The sequence below is a fragment of the Colobus angolensis genome, unplaced genomic scaffold (assembly GCF_000951035.1).
Source record: "Colobus angolensis palliatus isolate OR3802 unplaced genomic scaffold, Cang.pa_1.0 Scaffold386, whole genome shotgun sequence".
In the NCBI taxonomy this organism is placed as follows: Eukaryota; Metazoa; Chordata; class Mammalia; order Primates; family Cercopithecidae; genus Colobus; species Colobus angolensis.
In genome coordinates, this window is record NW_012117221.1 from 1,150,579 (window position 1) to 1,166,367 (window position 15,789).

General features: G+C 41.1%; 1 protein-coding gene across 5 annotated transcripts in view; it reads left to right on the forward strand.

The window, feature by feature from the left end:
- PALM2 (paralemmin 2) overlaps positions 1 to 15,789 on the forward strand; it is a 476,431-nt gene that overhangs the window by 381,032 nt on the left and 79,610 nt on the right. For 4 of the 5 annotated variants that reach the window (XM_011954585.1, XM_011954589.1, XM_011954586.1 and 1 more), the window contains one exon: positions 10,193 to 10,273. In XM_011954585.1, coding sequence (XP_011809975.1) covers positions 10,193 to 10,273 — 81 coding nt within the window. Of the gene's footprint in view, positions 1 to 9,752; positions 9,791 to 10,192; positions 10,274 to 15,789 lie in introns of those variants that run through there. The other variant, XM_011954588.1, reaches the window with a different exon arrangement.

Genomic DNA, 15,789 nt, shown 5'->3' on the forward strand with positions numbered 1-15,789 from the left:
AGCAGGAGGAGGTTCCTCAATCCCTAGAGGCCTGAGGAGGGGTCTCCTCCCGGGTCTTCGGCACCAACTGATTTGTTTTTCTAAGACCAGCCGAGTGGGCGCCAAAGAACCAGCGGGTAGGCAAGTGTAGGAGCAAAACCTGCAAGTTTATTTTGGTCACCTAAGGTGTGGGGGAGAGAGTTCTGTCAGCCTCCGGCAAAGGAGGCCGGCAGAGTCCCCGGTGGGGCTCTCGGACGGAGTTCCCACAGTCCTGACATCCCAGCAGCAGTGGGGCTGTGAGAAGGCCGCGTGGCTCACTGGCGGAGAGCGGCTTTTCTAGGAGTGGGAGGGCAATGGGGGGGCACGGGCGTGTCGGGGGGCGTTCCGCAGGTGCGACCAGGTAAATCTTGGTCTCTTTGGATTAACATCACCTGGCACATGCCCAGTTGATCTGCACCTTCCCAGGCGCCGGCTGCATTTTCGCGCACGCGGGAAAAATTGGGGGGGGATGAAGAACCCGGAAGTGCACCATCTTGCCTCTGTTCGTCCAAACACCTACCTCAAAGTGTGATAAGGATTAAGTGAAAAACTGCAGGGTAGTTCTTACTATAATGCCTGACATAGCACGGCATCAATAAACTCAGTTACCATTATTATTCTTAGCATTATGGTTTATACGACTACCATCATTGGGATTATTAGGTTCAACCACTACACAACTGAATTGTTGTTGCATGAGTAAATTGCAGTTGTTTAGACTAAATCCTAAGCCAAAAACTTGGTGCTAGGTAGAAAGGAAGCACCTTCATTTATTAAGTCCCAGCACTCTACCAGGTGATGTGCTTGGTTCCATCTTTGCTGTATCTCATTTCAATCCTGCAGTAGCATCTTGCAGGTAGTTCTATTTCAGTATTTCAGACTGAGTTCCAATTGTTTGATGCTTACTAGCCATGTGACCCTGTCTCTTTGTCTTCCTGTGCCTCAGTTTTCTCCTCTGTAAAATGGGGATAATGATAGTACCTAGCTTATTAGGTTGTTGTGAAGATTAAACGTGTTAATCACACAGAACAGTACCTGGCACACAGTGACCACTATGTAAATGTTTGCTAGCATTACTTTATAACTCAGGAAGGGCACATGCAACAGTCTGGAACGTGTGAAGTCGTTGTTCGCCTTAACACTGTGGAATGTTAGTGATGCTGGAGGAACCTTAGAGCTAAGCTGGCCCAACCTACTCATTTCACAGGTGGGGAATCCAAGGCCCAGAAACAATAAGGGACTTGTCTAAGTCACTCAGGGAGTTAGTGGCAGTGCCCCTACCTGATATGAGATCTCCTGACTCCTAGTGCTCACGGGATTTCATGGTGGGAATAAGGCAACACATGGAGAGGCATGAGATGGAGATCAAATTCTTCAGGAGAATTTGACTCTGTTATTCCTGGCATTTGGGACTTTTTCAGGGTCCTCTACCATTCTGTGTACCTTGTGCTGGATTTTTCCACCACAAGGGGCTTATCAATGTGGTGTCATAAAGCAGGTCTTACTTTCTCATCAGAGCCCATATCAGACCGCTTCCCTTCTTGGTCTTCAGAGAAAACCAAAGGGAAGCACTCCTAGCGAAGAATTTGATGTTATGACCATCAAAGCAAAAGTATAGCTATGTGGTTAAATAATTATTTAAAGGGTCACATCGTGGGCAGACTTTAAAAATAGACTTAAGATATAACCCATATGGGCTATAAAGTATCTGCAAAAGACCCTAAATGGAAACTCTGCTGTGTTGTGCATTTGACTTGGCACTAATAGGCCAGATATATTAACTGTTGGGTGAAATTAATGATAATATTGCATCTAAATTCTATGGGATGTTTCTTAAGGTTTTGGGTGTTAAATTACCCCTTCTAAAAGCCAGTATTGAGGCTCGAACTAATCAGTGTCTTCTTTTTCTTTTAAAAATTCTCTTGACCGTATTGTTTCTATTACAAATGAAACATGAAGGTAGAAAGTAGAATGATAAGTTATAAGAAATGGGGAAGGAAGTGTGTGTGGTGGAGGATGAGAGAGGTTGGTTAATGGGTACAAATATACGGTTAGGTAGAAGGAATAAGATCTAAGGTTAGATAGCACGGTAAGGTGACTTTAGTTAACAACAATGTATTTTATATTTTAAAATAGCTAGAAGAAAGGACTAAAAATGTTCCCAACACAAAGAAATGATAAATACATGAGATGGTGGATGTCCTAAACACCCTGGTTATTAGACATCCTATGTATGTAACAAAATATTACATGTACCCAACAAATGTGTACAAATATCATATGTCAATAAAAAATTTAAAAGTAAATAACTACAGAAAACAATACAAAACTGGCAGTTCCCTCTTTTACAGATAGATGGCAAGCTCAAGGCCAAATAATCAGTTGAATAAAGGAGAAGTTATGTAAATGGAAATGCTGGTCCAAACTAAGGGATGAGGAATAAATAGAGCTGTGGAATTATCCACTTCACATGATGATGTTGCAGGTTAAATGGGTACACGCCTAGGCAGAACAATGTAGAAAACCTACCTTACTTGTCCTTCTGACCAAGCCTTTTAAGGCTATCATTTAAACTGGCTCTGAGTTCTGTTTCTTAGTTTTGTAGGATCAGAAAATCACATGCCAACTTAGCTTTCAGTCTATTTATCTACAAACCCAAGTGCCTGTTTATTCATTTTTCAGTGGATGGACACTGCAGGGGTCTTAGCAAGTACCATCTCTCCACTTAGCTAACTACATAGGAAACCTGAATAGAAATCAGGGTTATGATTGGTGATCTTGAAGACAGAGCCAGGAGAGTGAGTTTTAATATCTGATGGTGTTGAGATGAGATAACTGATCTCAAATAGGGATGTGTCTGCTGAGCAAACTCAGCATTACTTGTTAGCTGAACAGACGATTGGACAAAGCTGAGTGAGCACCTCTTCGATTTTTTTTAATGCTTGATTATTCAGGTTTTCAGTTTTTAGGCAGACCATTTTTCTTTTTTTTCCCCTCAGACATACAAATAGCATTGACTCTGCAGTAGCATTAAATAGGCAATTATAACCCAACCATGCCTGAGATAACATTGTGATTTCTTAATAGAAAAGCTTGTTAGGTCCCCACTCGCAAGTTGATTTTTCATAATTTAATTCTCAAAATGTCACCCTATTTCTTGGTGTAACCCAGATAAATCCTAGGCACCCTGGCAATCCAGTTTCAGCATGAAGTTATATTCAAAGAAACACAGGCTAGTTGGCCAAAGTAATTTCAGTATCCTTACTGGACTCTTCTGGAGAACATCAGAGGGGATTCATTTTATAAGCCACAGTAAAATATCTCAAGGTTCTCTTTTCCTGATTCCCTGGCCTTAATATCTCAGCCTTTTCTTTTTAAACTCTTGAACTTTAAACTGCCTCCGACCCCTTTCAGTGCTTTACTTCTTCATCTCTTCTTTCCTTTTCTCGATCATTTTTCCTTCTAAATAGCATCCCCCACCCATTCCCTTTCCAAGTGCAACTATATAAAACAGTTTGTTTCTCACAGTTTTTCAGTACTTTACCTCTTTCTCTGATTCTTCATTGCAAAAACCTAGGAACCTGCTGGCAAAAAGTCACTTGAAAGGTTTGGGGCAGGGGCACAAGATTCCCTTTAGCTCACGTGGAAGGAAGTCAAAGCTGAATGATCTTCATCTAGCAATAGAAAGAATAAAGATTGCAATGTTTGCAATTTAATGTATTTTCTTTACCCTCCTCTTGTCTAAATTCTGTGATATCATGATGGCAACAGGGCCTTGAGTAGGTCTTCTGCTCCTTTCCCATTGCTGTGCCCTGGGGCGCTAGCTATCAGCGCAAGTCAGAATGGGGGTTCAGTGGAGGAAAGGAAACACCCTATTTCTGCTTCTGACTACCTTCCCTGCTTAGCCTGTTTCCCTGTCTCCCTGTTTCTCACACACTCAGTTGGGACACCCACCTTGTCCGCAGTCACAGCCTGGCACCCCCTAGTGCTCCAGTTGCAGCACAGTCAGCAGGAGAAAAGAAGGAGTCTCAAGGAGCAAAAAGGTGGAAATAGGCTTTCCTAATGACAGGTACTGATCATATCTGTCTTCTCATCATATTTATTGAAGCGAGTGTGCTTCATTCTCTATGGGTGCTCTTTAACAATAGTTTATGTGTTCATCATGTTATAATTCTTTCAGGAAATAGTTGCCAGGAAAATACATAATTTATAGAAAGCAAATGAAAGTGGCTTGTTAGTCTTCCCAGATAGTGGAGGAATCTGAAAATCTTTCTAATGGATTGAGATCACGTCATTCCAGATGTCTCTTGAGGCACACTGCCCCAAATGGTTGCTACTGTCAGCTCATAATGCTTTTCCCTGGAATTTCCACTTCCCCCAGCCTTTCTCCCCAGAAGAAGCTTTCCATGATTCTTTCCCAGAATTAGCCTTTTCAACTCTTTCCTCATATGCATAGCAACAGTAATTTATTTTGTGTGGATTAATGTCTTTAGCATTAGGACACTTCTGGTCTTATGGACTGATGGCCAATGTGTTTTTAATAACGTATTTTGCTTCTATTGAAGTCATGAGTACAAATTCGTAATTCATTTGAATGAGGGACATGGATAAACAGGAACACAAGTAGAGGAGAGAAAAAAGAGGATAGTATATTCAGAGATACTCAGTAAGCATATATTACATGTATTCATCATGAAGTGTTCTAGGCTTTAGAAATGTGTCAGCCAAGATCCTTGTCCTCAAGGAGCCCATAGTTTATGTTAGACAGAGATCTGTAAGCAGTTAGGTATATAAAGTGCTACAGTGCTTGAGGTCTAATGTAGAAAAATCCACAGCCTGTGGGGGAGGGGAGAGAAGGGAGGGAGTGATGCACTCTGTTTGGAGGGAACTGAAAAATATTCTGTATTTGTCAGTACTCTTTGAGTTGTAAGTGGTAGAAACATCACTCAAGCTAGCTTAAGAAAAAGGGAGATTTTTTAGTGTATATAATTTAGGAAGCCTAGGCATGGTTCTGGCTTCATGCATGACTAGATCCGGGACTCAAACAATGTAGTAGGACCTGTTTTTTCTCTTTCAACTCTGCCTCCCTCTGCATGTTGACTTTATTTTCTTCAATGTGGATGCATTTCTTTTATGTGACTTGGAAAAATTGCTACTCAGAAGTACATCATCTCAGCTTAATCCTAGTGGTATTTTTTTTTACTTCTCTCCTGGTATCCATGTATCTGTCCCTAGAAATATCTCTAACTGGTGTTTCTCAGTTCACTTAGCCATCCCTGGATCAATAGCTATTGCAAAGAAACAAGGTTAGCATGACTGGCCTAACCTGGCTCACATGCAAGTCCTGGTGGCAGGAATGAGCTAACCATGACTGGCATTTCCACCAGAGCCATTTACAGTGAGGGTAGATGTGTTTCCCCAAAGGAAAGAAGACTAGGCAGATCAAAACTGACAGATGTTCACTAAAGCTTCATGGATATTTAAACTGTGCCATCATAGATGAATTGTTTTTTGTCAAATGAAGCAACAACGGACATCTATTATTGTTAGAGGAAGCAAAAATAAGAGGACATGAACCAGCCTGGAAGATCAGGAGACTGCAAGTAGTCTTTGAGGTTGGATCATGGTAGGGGGCCATGGCTCGAGATGAAGCTGTGAGATAGACAGGAGCCTCATTGGCCATTCTAGGGAACCTGCTCTTTGTACTGTAGGCAATAGGGAGACATTCTTGGTTTTAGGCAAGGGTCAGAGGTGGTCAGATTTCCATTTTAGAATATCACTCTGGCAGCAGTGTGGAGATTGAGTTGGAGAAGCCAAGAATGGATGTAGGGAGACTAATAAGGAAACCACTATAGTAAGCCAGCTGGATGTAAGTTCTTTAGTGTGCTAAAGATGCTAATATGGAATAGTCTCCATGTCCAGGTAGGAGATAAAGGAAGGAGTGTTAAGGCAATACTCAAGGTTATAGTGGGGAAGCAAAAGATGTGGAAACTGGCCAGCAGAATCAACATGACTTGGTCTTTCAAGAAAGTAAGTGTCTAGGATGACTTAGATTTCTGACTTGAGTAGTGTCATTTGCTGAGATGAAACATATAGAAGAAGGAATAGGCATGAAGGTAGAAGGTGGGGGATTGCTTGAGATGGTGACTGTATGTGTTTGAGTTTGGGGGAGTGACCATGAATAGTTGGCAGTTCAGTATAGGGATCTGCAGCTCAAAGGAGAGGTAGAGTTGTAGAGTTGATGAGAATGAAGGACCCAAGAGTTACTGGTTTTGTCCTGGTTAAGGGAAGGAGAAATCTGGAAACCAGTGGGCTAGCCAGGGGAGGAGCACAGTTCAGATCTCAGCCATCAAACAAGCATCAGAAACTGCAAGTGAGTTCCTTAATGGTGTCCTACGCAAATTTGTTGTCATTTGACTCATCTCTAATTCTGAGCATAGTCTGGTTGCGTCTTATCCTTATCCACCTAGAAGTGACTTTAAGACCATCACTGTGGGCTGGGTTCGGTGGCTCACACCTATAATTCCAGCACTTTGGGAGACTTAGGTGGGCAGATCACCTGAGGTCAGGAATTTGAGACCAGCCTGGCCAACATGGCAAAACTCCATCTCTACTAAAAATACAAATATTAGCTGAGCGTGGTGGCACGCACCTGTAGTCCCAGCTACTCGGGAGGCTGAGATAGGAGAATTGATTGAACTCAGGAAGCAGAGGTTGCAGTGAGCTGAGGCCGTGCCACTGCACTCCAGCCTGAGCAAATCACTGTGAAAGGGAGCTCAACTAGTCAAAGAATCCTACAATAGCTATAGATGCACAGTGGGTCCTTGTCATGGGCCCAGGTCCAGGGTCATCAGTCAGAACGCAGATGTAAACATGCTAATGCCACTGTCTGGTTGTATGTGCTAACAACTGTTCAGTTCCAAATTCTAACCCAATAAGGAGTTTCCTCAGGGGAAATATATGACTATAGCATAAACGGGCTCAGCCTTACTGCTTTCCCACTGTTACCCCTTCCTGCACCAGCACTCTTCTGGTCCGTGTGACTCAAAGCCAAAACACTGCTTTATCTCACCCCCCAGATCCTATTAGTCTTGAGTCTCATCAATTCTGTTTCTTACATTTGTCCTTCTCTTTCCATTCTGATTGGTACAAGTCTAAGCTAGGAAGCTTGTTAGTTCATCCATCCTCACTGCACAACCAGGAGAATGGAACATCCTCTTAAGGCACTTAAATGAATTTGAATCCAGAGGTCAGCAAACTAGGACCCATGGGCCAAATCTGGCCCACTAACTATGTTTGCAAATAAAGTTTTATTAGAACACAGCCACACACATTTAAATATTGTCCAGGACTGCTTTTGAACTACAATGGTAGCATTCAGTAGTTGCAACAGAGACTGTATGTCCCACAAAATGTAAAATATTTACTTTTGTTTTACAGGAAAAGTGTATCAGCTCCTATTAATCCACCTTATACATGAATGCCAGATTAATGTTCCTAAAATGCCATTTCACCATATCATTCTGTAGCTTAGAACCCTGCAATGACATTGCCTTGTCCATGCAATAAAATCTAAACTTCTTGGCCTGGTGTTCATGGCCCTCCATGGTATAGTCCTAGTCAATCTTTTGAGTCATTGATCTCTGTTCCTAAAGGCAAGCCCTGCACCCAGTTAGATTTCCCTCCTCATTGTCCCTGGAATATGCAGTACATAGCTACCCTTGTTCACCTACTTCCTTTTGCGTGGAATATATTGCCCTTTTGTAGCTACCTAAATCCTACTCATTCTTTTTTTTTTTTTTTGAGGCAGTCTCTTACTCTGTCACCCAGGCTGGAGTGCAGTGGCATGATCTTGGCTCATGGCAACCTCCACCTCCTGGGTTCAAGTGATTCTCCTGCCTTAGCTCCCAAGTATCTGGGATTACAGGCATGCACCACCACGCCTGGCTAATTTTTATATTTTTGGTAGAGACGGGGTTTCGCCATGTTGACCAGGCTAGTCTCAAACTCGTGACCTCGGATGATCCACCCACCTCAGCCTCCCAAAGTGCTGGGATTACAGGTATGAGCCACTGTGAGCCCGGCCCTAAATCCTACCCATTCTTAAAGAACTAACTTGAATTCTACATCTTTCATGACCATGTCAGTTACAGTGATCACCAATGAGCCTGCTGCTTGAGCACGTAAAAGTCCACTTCCCGTACTGCCTGGTAAGGTTTCTTCTGCTCAGAGAATGGTTCACCAACATGATGATGGGCAACTCTGGAGTGAGGACTTTCTGATGGAACAAAGTCATGGCTGTGGGAAAGCCTGGGAATGATTTGGAAATGACAAGATACGTAATGAGAACACATGACACTCAATTAATATTTGTGGAAATCTTGAGTCATCAGCCTCTCATATCTATGACATACATCTTGGTTCTGTATTTAAATGTAGGACAACTACATATCTTGATAGCCAGTGGGAATGACTGACAAAGTCCCATAAATCTACTCTTGAGAGATTCTAGAATGTAGAGATAGCAGCTGGTCCTGGAAGCCCTAGCTTTATCATGTGCTATCTCTGAGATGCTGGATAGGTGGGCTGTTCCCACTGTGCCTCACTTTTCCCATCTACTGTCATATGTTATATGGTCTTGCACACACTCTGGGATTAAGTAACATCAATTATGCACCATTGATTGGAGTTCTTTGGTAAATGGTACTACGTTCCTAAAATATTCATGCGTCTTACTTTGTCAGGGGGATTATATCCCTGATTTAGATATTATATTCTAGTGGCTTAAGATTATGAGCTAATATTTTGTAAGGTCTGGGCATTGCACAGAAAATCTTGGTTGTAACACACATTATTATTTGAATAGCAATGATTTGAATAGCAATGGTACAATCATAGCCCCGGAAACATAGCAACTACATAAAATAAAAGCTTCCATTAACACTGAGCACAGCAGCCAGGCTTCCGCATTGTTGTTGTCCCCAGGATTTGGCTGTTGTATTGTCAAATGCCATTATGTCTTGTCTAACAAGTTTCTCCCTGCATATGTGAGTAAACGAAAATGCTCCAGTATAATAAATGTCTCGGCAAACCACTCCTGTACACTTTGGAAAGAGAACATTAACAAGGAAACTATCATGAGAGCAGACCTTTCTGTTCTCATGAATCACATTCATATGATGTTTATTGTCTGCATTGGAGAAGTACAGAGAAGAAAAATATGAAGGGTACGCTGTAATGGAAAGGTTATAGTGGAAATGCAAGGAAAATATATCCCTTTACAACCAGCTTCTAGGCATTACCTAGAAGTAAACTTATGACAGTAAGACTAAGAGCAAATAACATTGATTGAGCACTTATTCTGTGCCAGGTATTGTTCTAGGCCTTTTACGTTACATCATCTCATTTAATCCACTCCACAACCAAGTGGTTTGTGTGCAGTTATTATCTCCACTTTACGTACAAGAAGACCAAGACCCAGGGAGGTAGAAGAACTTGTCAGAAGTCAGACAGGTAGTGAGTGGTAGAGCTGGGAGTTGGACCCAGACAGACAGATTCCAGACTTCATATTTACCATAACCTCAGCTGCCCCACCCACATGAAATGCTACCCCAAGGCTAGTGGCAGCAAAGATCAGCCATTTCATTTGCATTGTTTGGTATGTCCAACTGGGTGATTAGTCCTACAAAATTTGAAACAATGTCTGCTTATTTATGTCTATGATTTTGATCAAATAAATCTCACCCAGAATTTCCCACTGTTTCATTCTATGGTATTTGCAGTTTGTAAGAACCTCTGTCTTTTGGATTGAGACATTTTTATTCTTTGTGTCCAAATTAACACGGCACAGAACATGGTTCTGTGTGTGTGTGTGTGAGTGTGTGTGTGTGTGTGTGTGTGTGTAGAAACCGCCTTTTCTTTTGGATTAAATTCTTGCAGCCTGGCTGAGTGAGGAGAATTTCTCCCACTCTTCGAGCCTACAGCAGACATGTTAGGAGAATGCTGCTGCTTGCAACACACCCAGAGACGGTGGGGCAGGTGACACTGCGTGTGTGCCCAGTGTCTCTGGAAGTATCTATACAGATGTGTGCTGCTGCTGCTGCTGCTTTCTGCCTTAAAATTTCTGGAGCCAACACCCACCCACTCTTACAGCCTCTCTCTCTTTATTTTCAAGGAAAAAAGAAAGAGGCAGACTGAAATAGAAGGCAAGCGACAACAGCTTGACGAGCAGATACTTCTGCTGCAGCATTCCAAGGTAAGCGGCTGATCCCAGGAACCTATTCCATTATTAGACATGCAGATCACACTCCGGAGAGCTGGGCAGTGCCTGCCCTGCCGTGAAGGCACTGCCGCCAACCAAACCAGCCTTTTTCATTCAATCAGGAAACCATCTCTTGGCTTTTCTTGTGAATTTCTCAAATTCAGGGCATTATTACAGCATTCCAATTTCTGCAAGCATAAGATTACAGTGTGCTTGTGGACGGGGTGGAGGGTTTGTGCATGTGAAGTGTGGTGGCTATATATAGAAATTGGATGAGAATACTCCACAGGGTGGGTGAGGCAGCGTTTCAGGATTGTTTCTCCCATGCATAGGTGCTGGGTGTGTTTGCTCAGAGACCCCAAAAGATATATTTCACAGAATGTCCTTTTTCTCACTTAAAAATATTAGTGTTTCCTTTCTTGATATGGAGAAAAAGGAGATTAAACAATGTAATCTGATAAAACAACAGCACTGTGTATTTCAGATTATTCATTTATTTTACTTCTACTTTAACAATTTTGAAAGTGTTCTGTGAGAGCAAGCAGTTGGTCAAAGATGGCTTTGAAATGATTTGACTCAGATGGGTCTCCATGGTACCGTCTAAAAAGAGAGAGAGAGAAAGGGAGACAGCACACAAGAGCTGTTTATTTTTCCTTTAAAACATAATGCACTTAAGCATCGTAATTGATTACAGCTCAGGAGAAAGCTCTGTCACTGTCACAAGGACCCCACTGGCTGCAGAATGTTGCTTTTCACATGTTCAGAGAATAATGTGACCACATTCCGATGGCCAGCCGGGAGTTGCTGCTTGCCTTTGACTGCTCCTGGGCTTTTTGGTAGGAAAACCTTCTCCTGCTTACCTCATGTTGCTGTGCTGTTGCCTGCACAGAGCTGCATTGCTCAGAGGGCTGGGTGGGAAGGTGGTGCTGACTTTCGGGGTGATGCTCAGTATGAATTATTTGGATTTTTTTCAACAAGATAAACCTTTATGGCTACTTTTCCTATGCTTTTCTAGAAAACAGGATTGTGCTAAATGAATTCCCAAAATGAGAGCCATCAGCAAGCGAGTTACTGATTGAAAATAGCAGCATGACCTATATCTGCTTAGCGTGTTTATCAGTTTTTGCCATTAACCTTAACCAGAGAAATGTGCTTAAAAGGAAGAAAAGCAGCATGATACTGAGGATATTGCCTGTTTCTCTCTGTTTCATCATATAAATTCATTGACAGATCTTTCTTTGTAGGAGCTCACACTGTATCCCCTGTGCTGTTGCTGTTTCCCCACAACGCTCCTGAGGGAGGATGAAGGGCTAAAATTAGTATCCTCTTCTCACAGAGAGGGGGCCTTAAAAACACCTAATAGAACTGAGTGAATTGTTCAAGGTCAATCTGGACAGAGCTAGGTCTCTGGCTCAGGGTACGGTCCATTCAGTACGGTACTTGTAAGAGACCAGCACGTACTAAAACCTAAGTGAATTCCTGATTAAAGGTGAACTTTTAAATAAGAGGACCGAATGAAAAAAAGAGAGGCTGCTTTTGGCTAGACAGCCTCACTTTAAGCTCAATGTAGTCCTTTGCTTTTGTATTCCCTGAATCCAGTCAGGGAATAAACATATGTCAAAACATCAAGAGTTTTTTTGTTTTTTTTTTTGGTCTCCCTTCTCATGATCCTGGATTGCAAATAAGATACCAAGGGCTCATTTATTGCCGATGTTCAGTGCAGTATTAGTATATTCTGTTCATTTTACATCTATTCATTTTTGTTTGTTTGTTTGTTTGCTTGTTTGAGATGGAGTCTCGCTCTGTCACTCGGGCTGGAGTGCAGTGGCGTGATCTCAGCTCACTGCGAGCTCCGCCTCCTGGGTTCACGCCATTCTCCCACCTCAGCCTCCCGAGTAGCTGGGACTACAGGCGCCTGCCACCACGCCCGCCTAATTTTTTTTTTTTTATTTTTAGTAGAGACGGAGTTTCACCGTGTTAGCCAGGATGGTCTCAATCTCCTGACCTCGTGATCCACCTGCCTCAGCCTCCCAAAGTGCTGGGATTACATACTCATTTTTCATCTATGCATCTGTTCATCCATCTTTCCGTCCGCCCATCCATCCATCCATCCATCCATCCAATCAACAGAAACAACAGTAAAAATTAAGCTGGTCTTGTATGGGGAAGCAGTGAGGTTTTTCTCAAGGACTTGCAAACAAGGGAATCAGCTAGTTCTTTATGGTTATCTTGGTAAAATTCTTGCACAGTTGATGAGATTGGTTATCTGAGGGAACACCCAACACTTGCACCATGGCAACCTTGCTATTGCAGGGCAGGAGGTGGGTGAGGTGGGGAGGACTGGAGGTGATGGTAACTTACTAAGTGGAGGTCAGGCCATTGTATGCCTCTCTCTGGGAAAGACTTGTGTGGACAGAATGAGGGTGAGTTATTTGCCTTGAATACTGAAAAAGAAAAGCTCAGAGGTTCCAAAGGTGGCAGTGGTTGTCTGGTACTACATGCAGAAAGACCCCCAGCTTTGGGAGGTCTTGAATTTCTGTATGCTGGTGAAGTGGGGTCAGTGGTAAGGTGAGGAGGGTCCTCAGGCCACAGTGAGGCCCCGGCGAAACTTCCCTCAGGACCTTGCCTCTCTTTGTTCTGAATTCATCCTCCCTATAATTATTCAGTTATTTTGATATGAGGAAGGGGTTGCCTGATTGAAAGATATGATCACTTTAGGCACTAGGAAGGCATACATTTCACTTTAAATCAATAAGCTGGTGACTGAACTTGAATAGCGTGAGACTTTTTCCCTGTAATCATCCAGTTTGCAGTCTTGTGGCCTTGCCCGTGAATGGAAGTACATTTGCAGAAGTTATATTTTCTCCTCTGTGAGCCTCTCCAAGGAGTCAGCCAGCTTTCTGCTAGTAGCCTGTTAGCCACCGTCAGTAACAGTCACCATTTTTTTGAGTGCCTAACATGTGCCTGGTACTTTAAACACATGCCCTCAGTAATGACCACAAGACAGTATTACTCTCTTTGTCTTATAGGTATGGGAACAAACTCATGAGGTCAAGTGATTTGCCCAAGACCATAGAAATTATAAGTGAGGGAGCCTGAGAGAAACTCCTGAGCTGTCTGCTTTCAAAGACTGAGCTCTTTCCAGGCCACTGTTCTCTTTGAAAGAAATATTTCCTTTGGAGTAATTCATCTAGTGAGATGCCAGTTACTATCATTGCTGTCTCTCTTACTCTAAATATATTGTTATGGCCTCCAGGAAATTCAAATCGTGTGGAGACATGTCACTGTGATTACTGAAGTTCCTTGAAGTAGAGAATATTAGGAAATATGTCAGTAATCAATATTTATTTCACTAATTTGCAAAATCTCTAGAAAAAAATATTCTTACTGCATTAGAGTTAGTTGTCATGTTTATAAGATATAACTTTCATATTCTTTATATAATTCTCATATTCTATGTCTTAAGATATAATTCTCACATGTGGGAATTATCAAATAGCCTGTGGACCCTTATTCTCATGCAATGAGATGAATTATTTAGACAAATTCACTGGTCCCTGGTCAAAGCAAATAAATAGTATGCAAGATAGTAGTTTTGGCATTCATAAATATTTTTAGAAGACTTACTCATTGCAATATTTAGGAGCATATAGTGAGCAACTCTACAAAATGGAATATCATCACTTTGTATATGGACTTTGAGCAAATTCTATAATACAATAAAAGACCAAAGTATAAAATAGTAAAATACTAGCTGCTACATCCCAGTGATTAGGAAACCTCAAGACACTTTGAACTCCAGGCCAAATTTACCTCAGATTTATTTTTTAAAGCATCCTTAGCTATATGTAGTGTGGCGTAATAATTTCTAAGCATTACAAGTAGAACTAGTAAGCAATCTTTACTTGTAATTTAAGCATTACAAGTAGAACTAGTAAGCAAAAATAATCTAGCTATATTATTTTTGATGATTATAAAAGGAAAGAATGTATAATCATTGCAAAAACTAAATTAAAAAGTACAGGAAAATATAAAGAAAAAACGTTTGTACTGTATACTTACCATTCAGATAGAACTCATACAGAGGTATATCCTTCTATACTTTTTTCCCCAATATATTTCTGTAGATTAAGATATGTAACCATTGTTCACAGGGCTCACCAACGTGTGGGTAAAATGAAATTATATAACATTAGTATTGAAATAACATTAACCTTTACTTCTTTTTTATGTGGGTTCTTTTTAATTCCCATACAAAAATTTATAACTTTTATAAAATCCCGTAGAGTATTCTTTTACTTTAGGATAACTGACTTTGATGTCATCCTTGAAAAGAATGTCTCCATCTCAAATCTTAGTTATGATGTTTCTTATACTTCAATAGCATTAATTCATCTAGAATTTATTTACAGATGAGTTATGCAGTAGGAATATAACTTTACTTTTTACTGATGCTGAGCTGCTTGTCTCAATGTGATTTATTGATTAATTCATCCTTTCCCTCACTGATTTAAATGTCTTCTTTATCACCTACATATTTCAGACTTACATTTGAGTCCACCATTTATGGATTCTTTTTATTCCATTAATCTGCCCATTCCTGTGCCAGTATTGTTCTCATTTAATCCCTATAGCTTTTTAATATATTGTAATATTTCATAAGACAAGAACTATCATTATTCTTTTGAAAAATTGTCCTGGGTTTTTATTTCATAGAAACAATTATTTATTTTTATTGTTTTTATAATGAGACTTGTGATGATATGGACTTTTAAAAAATAAATCAGCTACTATATCATACCAGAGCAGGATGAATTTAATATTTCCTTCTGTCCCTTGGTTGAATTGCCAGAGATTTGTCTATTTTATTGGTCTGTTCAAAGCCCCAGCACAGAGTAGGTACTCACTACCTACCGCAACATGAATTCCTTGGAGACTGTCATATTTACAAAGGTTTGCCTGACAGAGTTGGCCCTGTCAGAATCAAATTGCTAATACCACATCTTCAATACATAAACGGCCTTTGAATTACTTATTCATGAGCAAGGAACCCTCTCTAGAGTTGTCTTCTAATCCAAGCTATAAAAATGGTCATTATATTTTGAAGACCACAACCTTTTCTTCCAAGAAAGCTGAATGAAAAAAGATGAAAGGCTGAATTGTGACCCTGTGAAATATTTATTGTCAACCCACTAAGGTCATTTGCTGAAGAGCCTGAAGGTATCAGAAGACTTGCTACAAAGATATTACAGTGTCTTTCCCGGTTTTGAACACTTAGCACTAATTTTAGACTTTTCCTTGTTGCTGGGATGTGTGAAAGGCTTATTTCAAATTTTAAAATATTGAACAGATAGGCACAGTACACAGTGTAAAGTAACTTTAGATCTCCTCCCTTATTTTCATACACAGAGCTTGAATGGAAGTTAAAACCTGATTTCTTCTATCAGAAGTCTTGGGTTGGCTTCTCCCTGTGTGGACTGAAGCATATAGCAAAATCTCAAAACCTAACC